This window comes from Microcaecilia unicolor, chromosome 6 (assembly GCF_901765095.1).
Source record: "Microcaecilia unicolor chromosome 6, aMicUni1.1, whole genome shotgun sequence".
Classification (NCBI taxonomy): Eukaryota; Metazoa; Chordata; class Amphibia; order Gymnophiona; family Siphonopidae; genus Microcaecilia; species Microcaecilia unicolor.
Window position 1 is genome coordinate 282,985,747 of NC_044036.1, and position 12,637 is coordinate 282,998,383.

Sequence of the window (12,637 nt, forward strand, 5' to 3'; positions counted from 1 at the left end):
GGGTATCCCTAGCCCCCAGGCTCACTCAAAACAACAACCATGGTCAATTGGGCCTCGCAACGGCGAGGACATAACTGAGATTGACCTAACAATTTATCCAACTAACTGAGAGTGCAGCCTGGAACAGAATAAACATGGGCCTAGGGGGGTGGAGTTGGATTCTAAACCCCGAACAGATTCTGAAGCATTGACTGCCCGAACCGACTGTCGCGTCGGGTATCCTGCTGCAGGCAGTAATGAGATGTGAATGTGTGGACAGATGACCACGTTGCAGCTTTGCAAATCTCTTCAATAGTGGCTGACTTCAAGTGGGCTACCGACGCTGCCATGGCTCTAACATTATGAGCCGTGACATGACCCTCAAGAGCCAGCCCAGCCTGGGCGTAAGTGAAGGAAATGCAATCTGCTAGCCAATTGGATATGGTGCGTTTCCCCACAGCCACTCCCCTCCTGTTGGGATCAAAAGAAACAAACAATTGGGCGGACTGTCTGTTGGGCTGTGTCCGCTCCAAATAGAAGGCCAATGCTCTTTTGCAGTCCAATGTGTGCAGCTGACGTTCAGCAGGGCAGGAATGAGGACGGGGAAAGAATGTTGGCAAGACAATTGACTGGTTCAGATGGAACTCTGACACAACCTTTGGCAAGAACTTAGGGTGAGTGCAGAGGACTACTCTGTTGTGATGAAATTTGGTGTAAGGGGCCTGGGCTACCAGGGCCTGAAGCTCACTGACTCTACGAGCTGAAGTAACTGCCACCAAGAAAATGACCTTCCAGATCAAGTACTTCAGATGGCAGAAGTTCAGTGGCTCAAAAGGAGGTTTCATCAGCTGGGTGAGAACGACATTGAGATCCCATGACACTGTAGGAGGCTTGACAGGGGGCTTTGACAAAAGCAAACCTCTCATGAAGCGAACAACTAAAGGCTGTCCTGAGATCGGCTTACCTTCCACACGGTAATGGTATGCACTGATTGCACTAAGGTGAACCCTTACAGAGTTGGTCTTGAGGCCAGACTCGGACAAGTGCAGAAGGTAGTCAAGCAGGGTCTGTGTAGGACAAGAGCGAGGATCTAGGGCCTTGCTGTCACACCAGACGACAAACCTCCTCCATAGAAAGAAGTAACTCCTCTTAGTGGAATCTTTCCTGGAAGCAAGCAAGACACGGGAGACACCCTCCGACAGACCCAAAGAGGCAAAGTCTACGCTCTCAACATCCAGGCCGTGAGAGCTAGAGACTGGAGGCTGGGATGCAGAAGCACCCCTTCGTCCTGTGTGATGAGGGTCGGAAAACACTCCAATCTCCACGGTTCTTCGGAGGACAACTCCAGAAGAAGAGGGAACCAGATCTGACGCGGCCAAAAAGGAGCAATCAGAATCATGGTGCCTCGGACTTGCTTGAGTTTCAACAAAGTCTTCCCCACCAGAGGTATGGGAGGATAAGCATACAGCAGGCCTTCCCCCCAGTCCAGGAGGAAGGCATCCGATGCCAGTCTGCCGTGGGCCTGAAGCCTGGAACAGAACTGAGGGACTTTGTGGTTGGCTCGAGATGCGAAGAGATCTACCAAGGTGGTGCCCCACACCTGGAAGATCTGTCGCACTACACGGGAATTGAGCGACCACTCGTGAGGTTGCATAATCCTGCTCAACCTGTCGGCCAGACTGTTGTTTACGCCTGCCAGATATGTGGCTTGGAGCACCATGCCGTGACGGCGAGCCCAGAGCCACATGCTGACGGCTTCCTGACACAGGGGGCGAGATCCGGTGCCCCCCTGCTTGTTGATGTAATACATGGCAACCTGGTTGTCCGTCTGAATTTGGATAATTTGGTGGGACAGCCGATCTCTGAAAGCCTTCAGAGCGTTCCAGACCGCTCGCAACTCCAGGAGATTGATCTGCAGATCGCGTTCCTGGAGGGACCAGCTTCCTTGGGTGTGAAGCCCATCGACATGAGCTCCCCACCCCAGGAGAGACGTATCCGTAGTCAGCACTTTTTGAGGCTGAGGAATTTGGAAAGGACGTCCCAGAGTCAAATTGGACCAAATCGTCCACCAATACAGGGATTTGAGAAAACTCGTGGACAGGTGGATCACGTCTTCTAGATCCCCAGCAGCCTGAAACCACTGGGAAGCTAGGGTCCATTGAGCAGATCTCATGTGAAGGCGGGCCATGGGAGTCACATGAACTGTGGAGGCCATGTGGCCCAGCAATCTCAACATCTGCCGAGCTGTGATCTGCTGGGACGCTCGCACCCGCGAGACGAGGGACAACAAGTTGTTGGCCCTCGCCTCTGGGAGATAGGCCCGAGCCGTCCGAGAATCCAGCAGAGCTCCTATGAATTCGAGTTTCTGCACTGGGAGAAGATGGGACTTTGGATAATTTATCACAAACCCCAGTAGCTCCAGGAGGCGAATAGTCATCTGCATGGACTGTAGAGCTCCTGCCTCGGATGTGTTCTTCACCAGCCAATCGTCGAGATAAGGGAACACATGCACTCCCAGCCTGCGAAGCGCTGCTGCTACTACAGCCAAGCACTTCATGAACACTCTGGGCGCAGAGGCGAGCCCAAAGGGTAGCACACAGTACTGGAAGTGACGTGTGCCCAGCTGAAATCGCAGATACTGTCTGTGAGCTGGCAGTATCGGGATGTGTGTGTAGGCGTCCTTCAAGTCCAGAGAGCATAGCCAATCGTTTTTCTGAATCATGGGGAGGAGGGTACCCAGGGAAAGCATCCTGAACTTTTCTTTGACCAGATATTTGTTCAGGGCCCTTAGGTCTAGGATGGGACGCATCCCCCCTGTTTTCTTTTCCACAAGGAAGTACCTGGAATAGAATCCCAGCCCTTCCTGCCCGGATGGCACGGGCTCGACTGCATTGGCGCTGAGAAGGGCGGAGAGTTCCTCTGCAAGTACCTGCTTGTGTTGGAAGCTGTAAGACTGAGCTCCCGGTGGACAATTTGGAGGTTTTGAGGCCAAATTGAGGGTGTATCCTTGCCGGACTATTTGAAGAACCCACTGATCGGAGGTGATGAGAGGCCACCTTTGGTGAAAAGCTTTCAACCTCCCTCCGACTGGCAGGTCGCCCGGCACTGACACTTGGATGGCGGCTATGCTCTGCTGGAGCCAGTCAAAAGCTCGTCCCTTGCTTTTGCTGGGGAGCCAAGGGGCCTTGCTGAGGTGCACGCTGCTGACGAGAGCGAGCGCGCTGGGGCTTAGCCTGGGCCGCAGGCTGTCGAGAAGGAGGATTGTACCTACGCTTACCAGAAGAGTAGGGAACAGTCCTCCTTCCCCCAAAAAATCGTCTACCTGTAGAGGTAGAAGCTGAAGGCTGCCGGCGGGAGAACTTGTCGAAAGCGGTATCCCGCTGGTGGAGCTGCTCTACCACCTGCTCGACTTTTTCTCCAAAAATATTATCCGCACGGCAAGGCGAGTCCGCAATCCGCTGCTGGAGTCTATTCTCTAGGTCGGAGGCACGCAGCCATGAGAGTCTGCGCATCACCACACCTTGAGCAGCGGCCCTGGATGCAACATCAAAGGTGTCATACACCCCTCTGGCCAGGAATTTTCTGCACGCCTTCAGCTGCCTGACCACTTCCTGAAATGGCTTGGCTTGCTCAGGGGGGAGCTTGTCCACCAAGCCCGCCAACTGCCGCACATTGTTCCGCATGTGTATGCTCGTGTAGAGCTGGTAAGACTGAATTTTGGCCACGAGCATAGAGGAATGGTAGGCCTTCCTCCCAAAGGAGTCTAAGGTTCTAGAGTCCTTGCCCGGGGGCGCCGAAGCATGCTCCCTAGAACTCTTAGCCTTCTTTAGGGCCAAATCCACAACTCCAGAGTCGTGAGGCAACTGGGTGCGCATCAGCTCTGGGTCCCCATGGATCCGGTACTGGGACTCGATCTTCTTGGGAATGTGGGGATTACTTAGAGGCTTGGTCCAGTTCGCCAGCAATGTCTTTTTGAGGACATGGTGCATGGGCACTGTGGACGCTTCCTTAGGTGGAGAAGGATAGTCCAGGAGCTCAAACATTTCAGCCCTGGGCTCGTCCTCCACAACCACCGGGAAGGGGATGGCCGTAGACATCTCCCGGACAAAGGAAGCGAAAGACAGACTCTCGGGAGGAGAAAGCTGCCTTTCAGGAGAGGGAGTGGGATCAGAAGGAAGGCCATCAGACTCCTCGTCAGAGAAATATCTGATGTCCTCCTCCTCCTCCCACGAGGCCTCACCATCAGTATCAGACACAAGTTCACGAACCTGTGTCTGAAGCCGTGCCCGGCTCGAATCCGTGGAACCACGGCCACGGTGTGAGCGTCGAGAGGTAGACTCCCTCGCCCACACCGGCGAAGCTCCCTCCGCCGACATCGTCGGGGAGCCTTCATGGGAGGCTACCGCAGTCGGCACCGATGTCGGAGACCTCACCCCGGGCAAAGAGCCAGCCGGCGCCTCACTCGATGGTACCGGTGGCGCAAGCACTCCCGGTACCGGAGGGGAAGGGCGCAACAGCTCTCCCAGGATCTCTGGGAGAACGGCCCAGAGACTCTCGTGCAGAGCGGCTGTGGAGAAAGACATGGAAGCCGATGCAGGTGTCGATGTCAGAGTCTGTTCAGGGCGTGGAGGCTGTTCCGGGCTGTCCATAGTGGAGCGCATCGACACCTCTTGAACAGAGGGTGAGCGGTCCTCTCGGTGCCGATGCCTGCTGGGTGCCGACTCCCTCGGCGACCCAGAGCTCTCGGTGCCGACACGGGAAGGGGACCGGTGTCGATGCTTCTTCGACTTCTTGGGACGAAGCATGTCACCGGAGCTTCCCGGCACCGACGAGGAAGACGTAGAATCCAGCCGTCGCTTCCTCGGGGCCGAGGCCGAAGAAGGTCGGTCTCGGGGGGCTGTACCGCAGGAGCCCTCAGGGTAGGGGGAGACCCACCCGAAGGCTCACCGCCACCAGCAGGGGAATGGACAGCCCTCACCTGCACTCCAGACGAAGCACCACCGTTCGACGACATCAGCAGACGAGGAGGTCCCGGTACCACCGACGCCGACGCAGCCTTCCGATGTCTCAGCCCCGATGCAGAGGGTCGATGCCTCGATGCACTTGATGCAATCGCGGCCGAGGTTGAAGGTCTGGACACTGGCGACGTCGATGCACTCGATACTCCCGGTGCCGATGCCGACGAAGAGCCCGAGAACAAAACGTTCCACTGGGCCAATCTCGCTACCTGAGTCCGCTTTTGTAAAAGAGAGCACAGACTACAGGCCTGCGGGCGGTGCCCAGCCCCCAGACACTGAAGACACGACGCGTGTCTATCAGTGAGCGAGATTACCCGGGCGCACTGGGTGCACTTCTTGAAGCCGCTGGGAGACTTCAATGTCATGGGCGGAAAAATCGCGCCGGCGAGATCAAAACTCATAATGGCGAAGATGGCACCACAAAAAAAGGGGAAGAAAAACTTCGAACCGAGGCCTCAAAAGGGCCTACCCCGACGACGAAAGAAAACTTCACGGGGCAAAAACTAGAAATATAGGAAGGGGAACAGACCGAAAAGGTCTTCTTCCGAATGTTTGTTTTTTTTTTTCTCTTAGCGAAGTCCAAAAAAAGACGCGCGAGGTCGACTTTCGGGGCGCAAATGGCGTAAACATGACCGTACCGAGCGCGGACAAAAGAAGACTGGCCGGCACGAGCCGGTTTTGGGCGGGAAGATGGCCACGCATGTGCGGTGCGCATCGGCGCGCGAGGGCTAGCAAAGGCTTTTGCTAGTGAAGATTCTGATTGGAGGGGCTGCCGTGGACGTCACCCATCAGTGAGAACAAGCAGCCTGCTTGTCCTGGGAGAATATTAGTTTTAAACTGATTGTGCGTGTATTGTACAGTTCTTGATAAATTTCTAGCATATATACATATATATATATATATATATATATATATGTGTGTGTGTGTGTTAAGTCATAAGTATATGTGTAGGAGTGATTTGCATGCATTTTAACCCCCAAATTCTATAGATGGTACTCAAAATTGCATGTGCAAATTTGGACACGCACCCAATTTGCACACACAATTTAATTGAATTACGAGCCAATCAGCACCAGTAACTGGGTGGTAAAAATTATTGGTGCTAATTGGCACCGCTTTGAATTTGCTCATGCATCTTTCTAGTCAGTATTCTATAAAGATCTGTGCGTAAATTTTTAAGTGTGGATCCAAAAAGGGGGTATGGACATTGGAGAGCCATGGATGGGTCAAGGGCATTCCTAGAATTTACGCACAGTGTTATAGAATAAGACAGATCCGTGCCAAATTTGGGGCATGAATCCCAGTACTAAGTGCTATTCTATAAACAGTGCCCAACTCAGAGCGCCATTTATGTGCTTAGCCCTTATTTTTTTCAGTGCTCAAATTTGGGCACCACTTACAAATCAAATGTGCTTTCAACAAATGTTCAGCCCTAGCAGATGGTACTGTAGCTCAGAGAAAGAAATATTTTACACAGAAATTCATATACACCTATCCATCCACATCTTTTTGTAAAACATAAGGTTCCTGCTCCATTAGTTTCATTTCAAATGATCTAAGCTGTGATGTGGAGATTGCTATTGGTTTAATTTCTTGTCTGTTATGTTGCTTTGCTTGCAGTCTACTCTTGGAGATCAGACTTCACTCGCTGGCCTGGTCAGTAGAATTATAAACATGGCAGACGTGAATAAGGATGGAAAAGTGTCCCTGGCAGAAGCCAAATCGATTTGGGCTTTGCTTCAGCTCAACGAGTTCTTGCTGATCCTTTCTTTGCATGAGAAGGAACACACATCCAAACTACTTGGTCACTGCGGGGACCTTTATGTCACAGAGAAAATTACCCACAATTCTCTGTATGGTACAGAAGTACCTCGCTTTCTGCAGCCAGTGTTGCCTTCACCAGTGCATAGACTAATTCACCAGTGGTTTGCCCCAGCATGGCCCAGGAGAGCCAAAATTGCCATCGGTCTTTTAGAGTTTGTGGAAGAAATATTCCACGGTACTTATGGAAGCTTCTTCATCTGTGAGACCAGTTTTGAGAACATTGGCTACAATGAAAAATATGACTTCAAAATAGTTGACCTGCGCAACGTTGCCACCGACATGACAATCAAAGCTTTTCTAAAGGGCCGTCACTGTGAGCAGAACATAGACTGCACCTACGCAAAAGACTGTACAGCCACCTGTGACAAACTCCTCAAGCAGTGCAAGGCTGATATGATCCAACCAAACCTGGCTAAAGTCTGTGGACTCCTACAGGACTACTTGTTATACGGAACTCCATCAGACCTAAAGCAGGAGCTTCAGAAACAGTTGCGAACTTGTATGACCCTCAGTGGCCTGGCCAGTCAGATGGAAGTACACCACTCCCTTGTGTTAAACAACCTTAAAACCTTGCTTTGGAAGAAAATTTCAAATACTAAGTATTCCTAGAAGGGTGATTACAATAGAGCCATGAGCTCTAGCTGCCCTTCTTCCCCAGGTTGAAATGCACCTACACCTGTAGGTGATTTTCTCTTTTCTTCAGTGGCTATGGCAGTCAGCCTACAGGGAGCTCAGGTAGTCCCTGCACCCTTCAGTACTCATGAAACTGTGTAACTGGTGCACTGCAAAAATCATCACTGGAAGATTGATGGGTAGGAACAAAGAATCCCATCAAGATATGGAGGCCAAGATCTTCTTAAGAGACAAAACAAGGAGCATCATTCAAGCAGGGCGTCTGTTTCCCCTATTGCGGGAGCCAGCAAGAGGCTAACATTGAATCATTAGGTGGCACTTACTCCTACTTTCCTATTGAAGAAGTGTAAATAAACAGCTTTTCTGTGAAGAGTCATTCGTAGTGATCAGTTACAGCACCACCACTAAAAACTGTGCCCTTTTTTTCACTGCCAGATACAGGCCAAAACAACTGCTCTCTCTTCTTAGTTCAGACACAGTTTCCTTGTTGCAGTCTAACTCAACCCACTTTAAGAGTTTGCAATAAGTAATGTGCTCTACCTGTGAATTAACCCAAACCATCCTGTGTGAGATGGTTTCCCCATGGCTTGGGCCCCATTTCCCATAGCCTTCTGTTTATTTCTCCCATTCTGTGCTTATCTGCAAACCACCATCCATTTATCCATGCATATTCCTTTCCCCTATGACCACTGTGGCTTGCTACACAGACGTGGTAGCCGTGAAGAAACCTGGATTCTTTGTAGGTTTTGAATAATCCAAAAACAGTTCCTGCACTTCAGGTTGAGATGCAGCTGAAGGGGATCGATGTTGAGCTGGTACTATAGCATCTGTGATTTCACAACGGTCCAATAAAATCCATCCCAACCTACACAGAATGTAGTTACCATATTTACCACATAAGAGAGAACCTTGTGTGTTTAATTTAGAAGATCAAAAAGAAAAGTATATTCTACTTATTCTGCACTTTAGCATCTCCCACCTGTGTGTTACTGAGGGGGATGAATAAAAACCTACTTGTTTAATTTTGTATTGCAATGTAAATCTAGTTTGTTAGTTTTGGAGGGACTTTGCACTTGTGCTGTTTTCTCACTTACATTGGTATTTCACAAGCAGGGTTACTACACACTCTCACCATATAGATTGAGCTTACGCTAGTATTAATGCAATGCCACTTGTCCATTCAAAGATAGGTTTCAGTATTTAATAAAAATCTACCTCCAGGTCATTTTCTTTTTATATATACAGGAAGGCAGGATTAACCCTTTGATAGGCTTTTAAGCAAAGAAGCATGCTGGACTCCCCAGTGTAATATACATTTTTAAAACCCTACCCAAAAAGGCGGTATATCAGGAACCTCAGCAACAAATATGTTCACCTCTAGCTGCTCCTCCAAAATAAATCACATTCACTCCCTTCACCCCCCCCCCCCCCCCCATCCCCTCACATAATCATCTTCATCATGCCTCTCCCTTTCTGGTCCCCTCCAACCAGCAGGGGTCAGTCAACAGCACTACTTAACTGTTGCTGCTGCATTTCCCTCTGCAGGCAAGGATAGAGGGTATAGCAAGATCACAGGGCTCTGCATGGTGAGAAAATAGACCTGGGGGGGGGGGGGGGGGGCAGCAGCAGGTTAAGAAGCATTGTTTGTCAGCACGTCTTATCAACCAGAGGATACTGCAGAGCAGGGTGGAAGGACAAACACACTTGTGCAGGCACTGGTGGCTGTGATGAATGGGCACAGCCCCACTCCTCTTTCTGCCAATAATCGATTTACCAAGGTAAAAATCTGCCTGCAGGTCCACTAAACTAGCACACATGACAGGGTCCCCCCCCCCCCCCCCCCATTGTTGGGCTCTATACCTCTGTATATTGTTCTGCATATCACTTTGCTTAATTTCATTATGCTTTACCTAGCTCTTTCTTCTTGCCTGTTTTAGCTGCTGCCTTAACTTGAATTTGTCTCTCTTTGTATATACCACCATGAGCCTTCACAGGCAGCTAGCCAGTGGTTTCTACTAGTTTTAAATCCCCCACCTAGGGCAGCCACATTAGTGATGGTCCTTGGCCAGGAGCCTACTCTATGGCTGGTACATGTGGAACCTAGGGTTGGCCAGTAGATGTCACCACTGAGTGATGTTAGATACTCCTCCCCCCCTTTCCCTCCAAGGGGTATAAGCACTGCTGCAGCCCCATGAAGCCCATGTGCGCCACAGAAGCTGGCCCTAGTACCCTTGTAACATTCAAACATGACAGTGATTGGCCATGTTAAAAACCACAGAAAACCTGGGACAGCCCTGATCCCAACCAAAGACTGGGCCCCCCCCCCCCCCATCCTCCTCCCCCAGAATTCAAGCAGCTCAGTTTTTCAATCAGAAATGAATTTGCATCTAGTAAAGCATCTAGTAAAACTAGAGAACTTAATTAAGAGATTTCAGCTTTGCCCTCATACACTAGATTATTGGAAAGTTAATCAGTGTCACAGTGAGAGCCTGCAGTCATTAACACAAGTTGCTGTATCCCTATGTTGACATGGTAATTTTTCCAGCACAGAATGCAACATACAACACTCTGCCTAACAAACAGGAAAACAAGATTGCAAGGATTGAAGTATTAATATTCAAACATTAATCCAGCCTCTTGGTAATGAGCCAATAACCCCAGCACAGCTCTGGCAAACACATTTTAGGTTCTCTTCAGCACCAGTGCCATTTCAGGTCTGCAGCAGAAACTTCCAAACAGAAGCCTCTAATTCATTTGCTCTGGCAATCTGTCCGAGTCTGATAAGTAAATTGTTTGGTACATCAGAAAAACTGTATTAAATTGATGTAGCAACTGGAGGTGCAGACACACTGTTCCAGCAGGAGGACATGGCCAGTTCAGTCATGTGATTGCCAAGGTTCCTTTAGGAAAATAACTCCATCTGTTATTCTAAATTGTTTTATTTGTATCCCACATTTTACCACCGATTTGCAGGCTCAATGTGGCTTACATAATACCGTAAAGGCATTTCTCTAGTCCGGTAGAAAAACAAATACAAGGTGATAGAGTCGATTATAAATACATGTAGTTAGGTACAATGGGGTAGAGGAGAAGAAGGTTAAATAGTGTCCATTATTATGGGGATCGAGGAGAGGAGTTTATGTAGTATCCAATACGATCTTTGGTTTTGCTGTGTTGCAGTGTGTAAATGGTTATGTTGGGCCAGTGGGGAATGCCTTTTTGAACAGGTTGGTTTTTAATGCTGTCCTGAAGTTTAGGTGGTCATATGTGGTTTTAACAGGTTTTAGTAGTGTGTTCCATAGTTGTGTGCTTAAGTAGAAGAAGCTGGATGCATAGACTGCTTTGTATTTAAGTCCTTTGCACTTTGGGTAGTGAAGGTTTAGGTACGTTACTAAATAAATGCTTGTAATACAGAGGAATTCAACACCTCTGTCCACCTCCCATGTATCAGCCGATGTGAGACATAACAGAAGAGGAAACGATTGCCTGGTTGCAGTGTAAATTTAATTAGAATCAGCCTAGGTAGAATGTTTTTATGTACCAAATCACACAAGTTTTGTGGTCTCACCCAGAACTAGGGAGCCTCTGGCCCTTGAGGGCTATCCATCAAGCTCAGGATATCCCTAATGAATATGGAAGAGAGCACTGCCCACAATTGAGGTGGTCTGTATGCAAATTTAGGCCATGAATCTGCTATTTTTGATGCTCTTGACTTATTGGGATTTATTAACCACCTTTATGAAGAGATTCACCGAAGGCAGAGTACAGCAGGTACAGTTTACCATAAAGTTTACAATTTTGTTAACAGCATAAGAATAGTAACATTAACAAGCTGGTAATCTGCTTTGAATTAATGTGGCTAAGGGCAGAAAATAAATGAATTCAATTAAAATAGGGTGTTAAGGGCTGTACACAGCTTAAGTTAAGGACTGAAAGTTCCCCCCTATCCAGTCTAGAATAGTGGTTTTTAAAGTTGGTCCTAGAATCTCCTCTAGGCAGACTAGTTTTCATGTAATATCCATTATGCTAGGGGATACTCCCACACCAGTTTGAAAAGCACTGTTCTGGAAGATTAAGATGCAGGATAACAGAACTGGGTTCTAAAACAGCAACTTTAATAAGAGAATTCAAAAGGAAAAATGTAGCTTAAGTGACTGGTCTGTGTGTAGATTATAGGTTGATGGAGGTCTGGAGGTTTTGCCTCTCATAGTTCCAGAGCACATTAAGCCATCTGCAAGTTACAAACCAGCACGATTTAGCTCAGAGATATCACTTGAGGCCCAACCAACTAGACTGCGGAGCCAATGCAGAATTAGAGTCTAGAATACAACCCAATAGGGAGTCAAGTGCAAGTAGAAGGTATTCTACAAAAGATAGAGCCACACAAAACTGAGAGCTTGATATTTGAGCTTAAGAGTTGGTTTATAAATCTAGACAAATGAATGGCATAATTTATGAGCCTAGTACTGAAAAATTAGTGCTAACGTTCCCTAACTTTTTTTTCTCCGCTCTAAATCCAGCCCTGTTGCCTCCCACTTTTAGTAGTTTAGTGAAATTTTGTAAAAAAAAAAAAAACACCATATGAACACTGCCCTAGCAAATTTTCAGAGGTCAGTTTACTGAACATAACTCAAGTTCAGAGAATAAATCCTTTGAATCAGGGCCATAGCTAGGTGGGGCCAAGGAGCCTCACAGATGTAGTCCGGGCCCCCTCCACAAGGTACCTTTAGTGGCAGGGGTCCCCAACCCCCCGCTAGCCTTAGTTGTCTCCGGCGCGTTCACTCACTTTGCCGATCTGTGCTGCGAGTCCTGACATGCTGCACATCCCCACTTAAAGGAACGTGCTGGCCGCCAGGACTCACCACAGATCAGCGAAGTGAGCAAACGCACCAGTCGACTAAGGCTGGCGGGGGTTGGGGACCCCCTCCAGCAAAGGTACCTTGTAGCAGGGGGGGGTTTGGCATCTGGGGAGGCAAGCTAAAATGTGCCCCACCACCACCTTGGGCTCTGGACCCCCTTCCTGCTTTGAACATAAGGTCCAAAAGGTGTATTCAACAGAAAACCATATACAAAGTGAGAATATATACTAACTGCACCTTGGATTCATATAAAAGGAAATGAGATAATCAAAGGACTGCAAGTCACAATCAAAATGTAAACCAATCCACATAAAAATAACATTC

The 12,637-nt window shown here is 48.7% G+C and overlaps 1 protein-coding gene across 1 annotated transcript in view; it reads left to right on the forward strand.

Annotated features, from left to right (window-relative positions):
- Positions 1 to 8,476, forward strand: part of DIPK1B (divergent protein kinase domain 1B) — a 95,862-nt gene extending 87,386 nt beyond the window's left edge. Inside the window, exon 5 of the mRNA XM_030207647.1 lies at positions 6,618 to 8,476. Coding sequence (XP_030063507.1) covers positions 6,618 to 7,430 — 813 coding nt within the window. The 3' untranslated portion in view covers positions 7,431 to 8,476. The remainder of the gene's footprint in view (positions 1 to 6,617) is intronic.
- Positions 8,477 to 12,637: the final 4,161 nt, after the last annotated feature.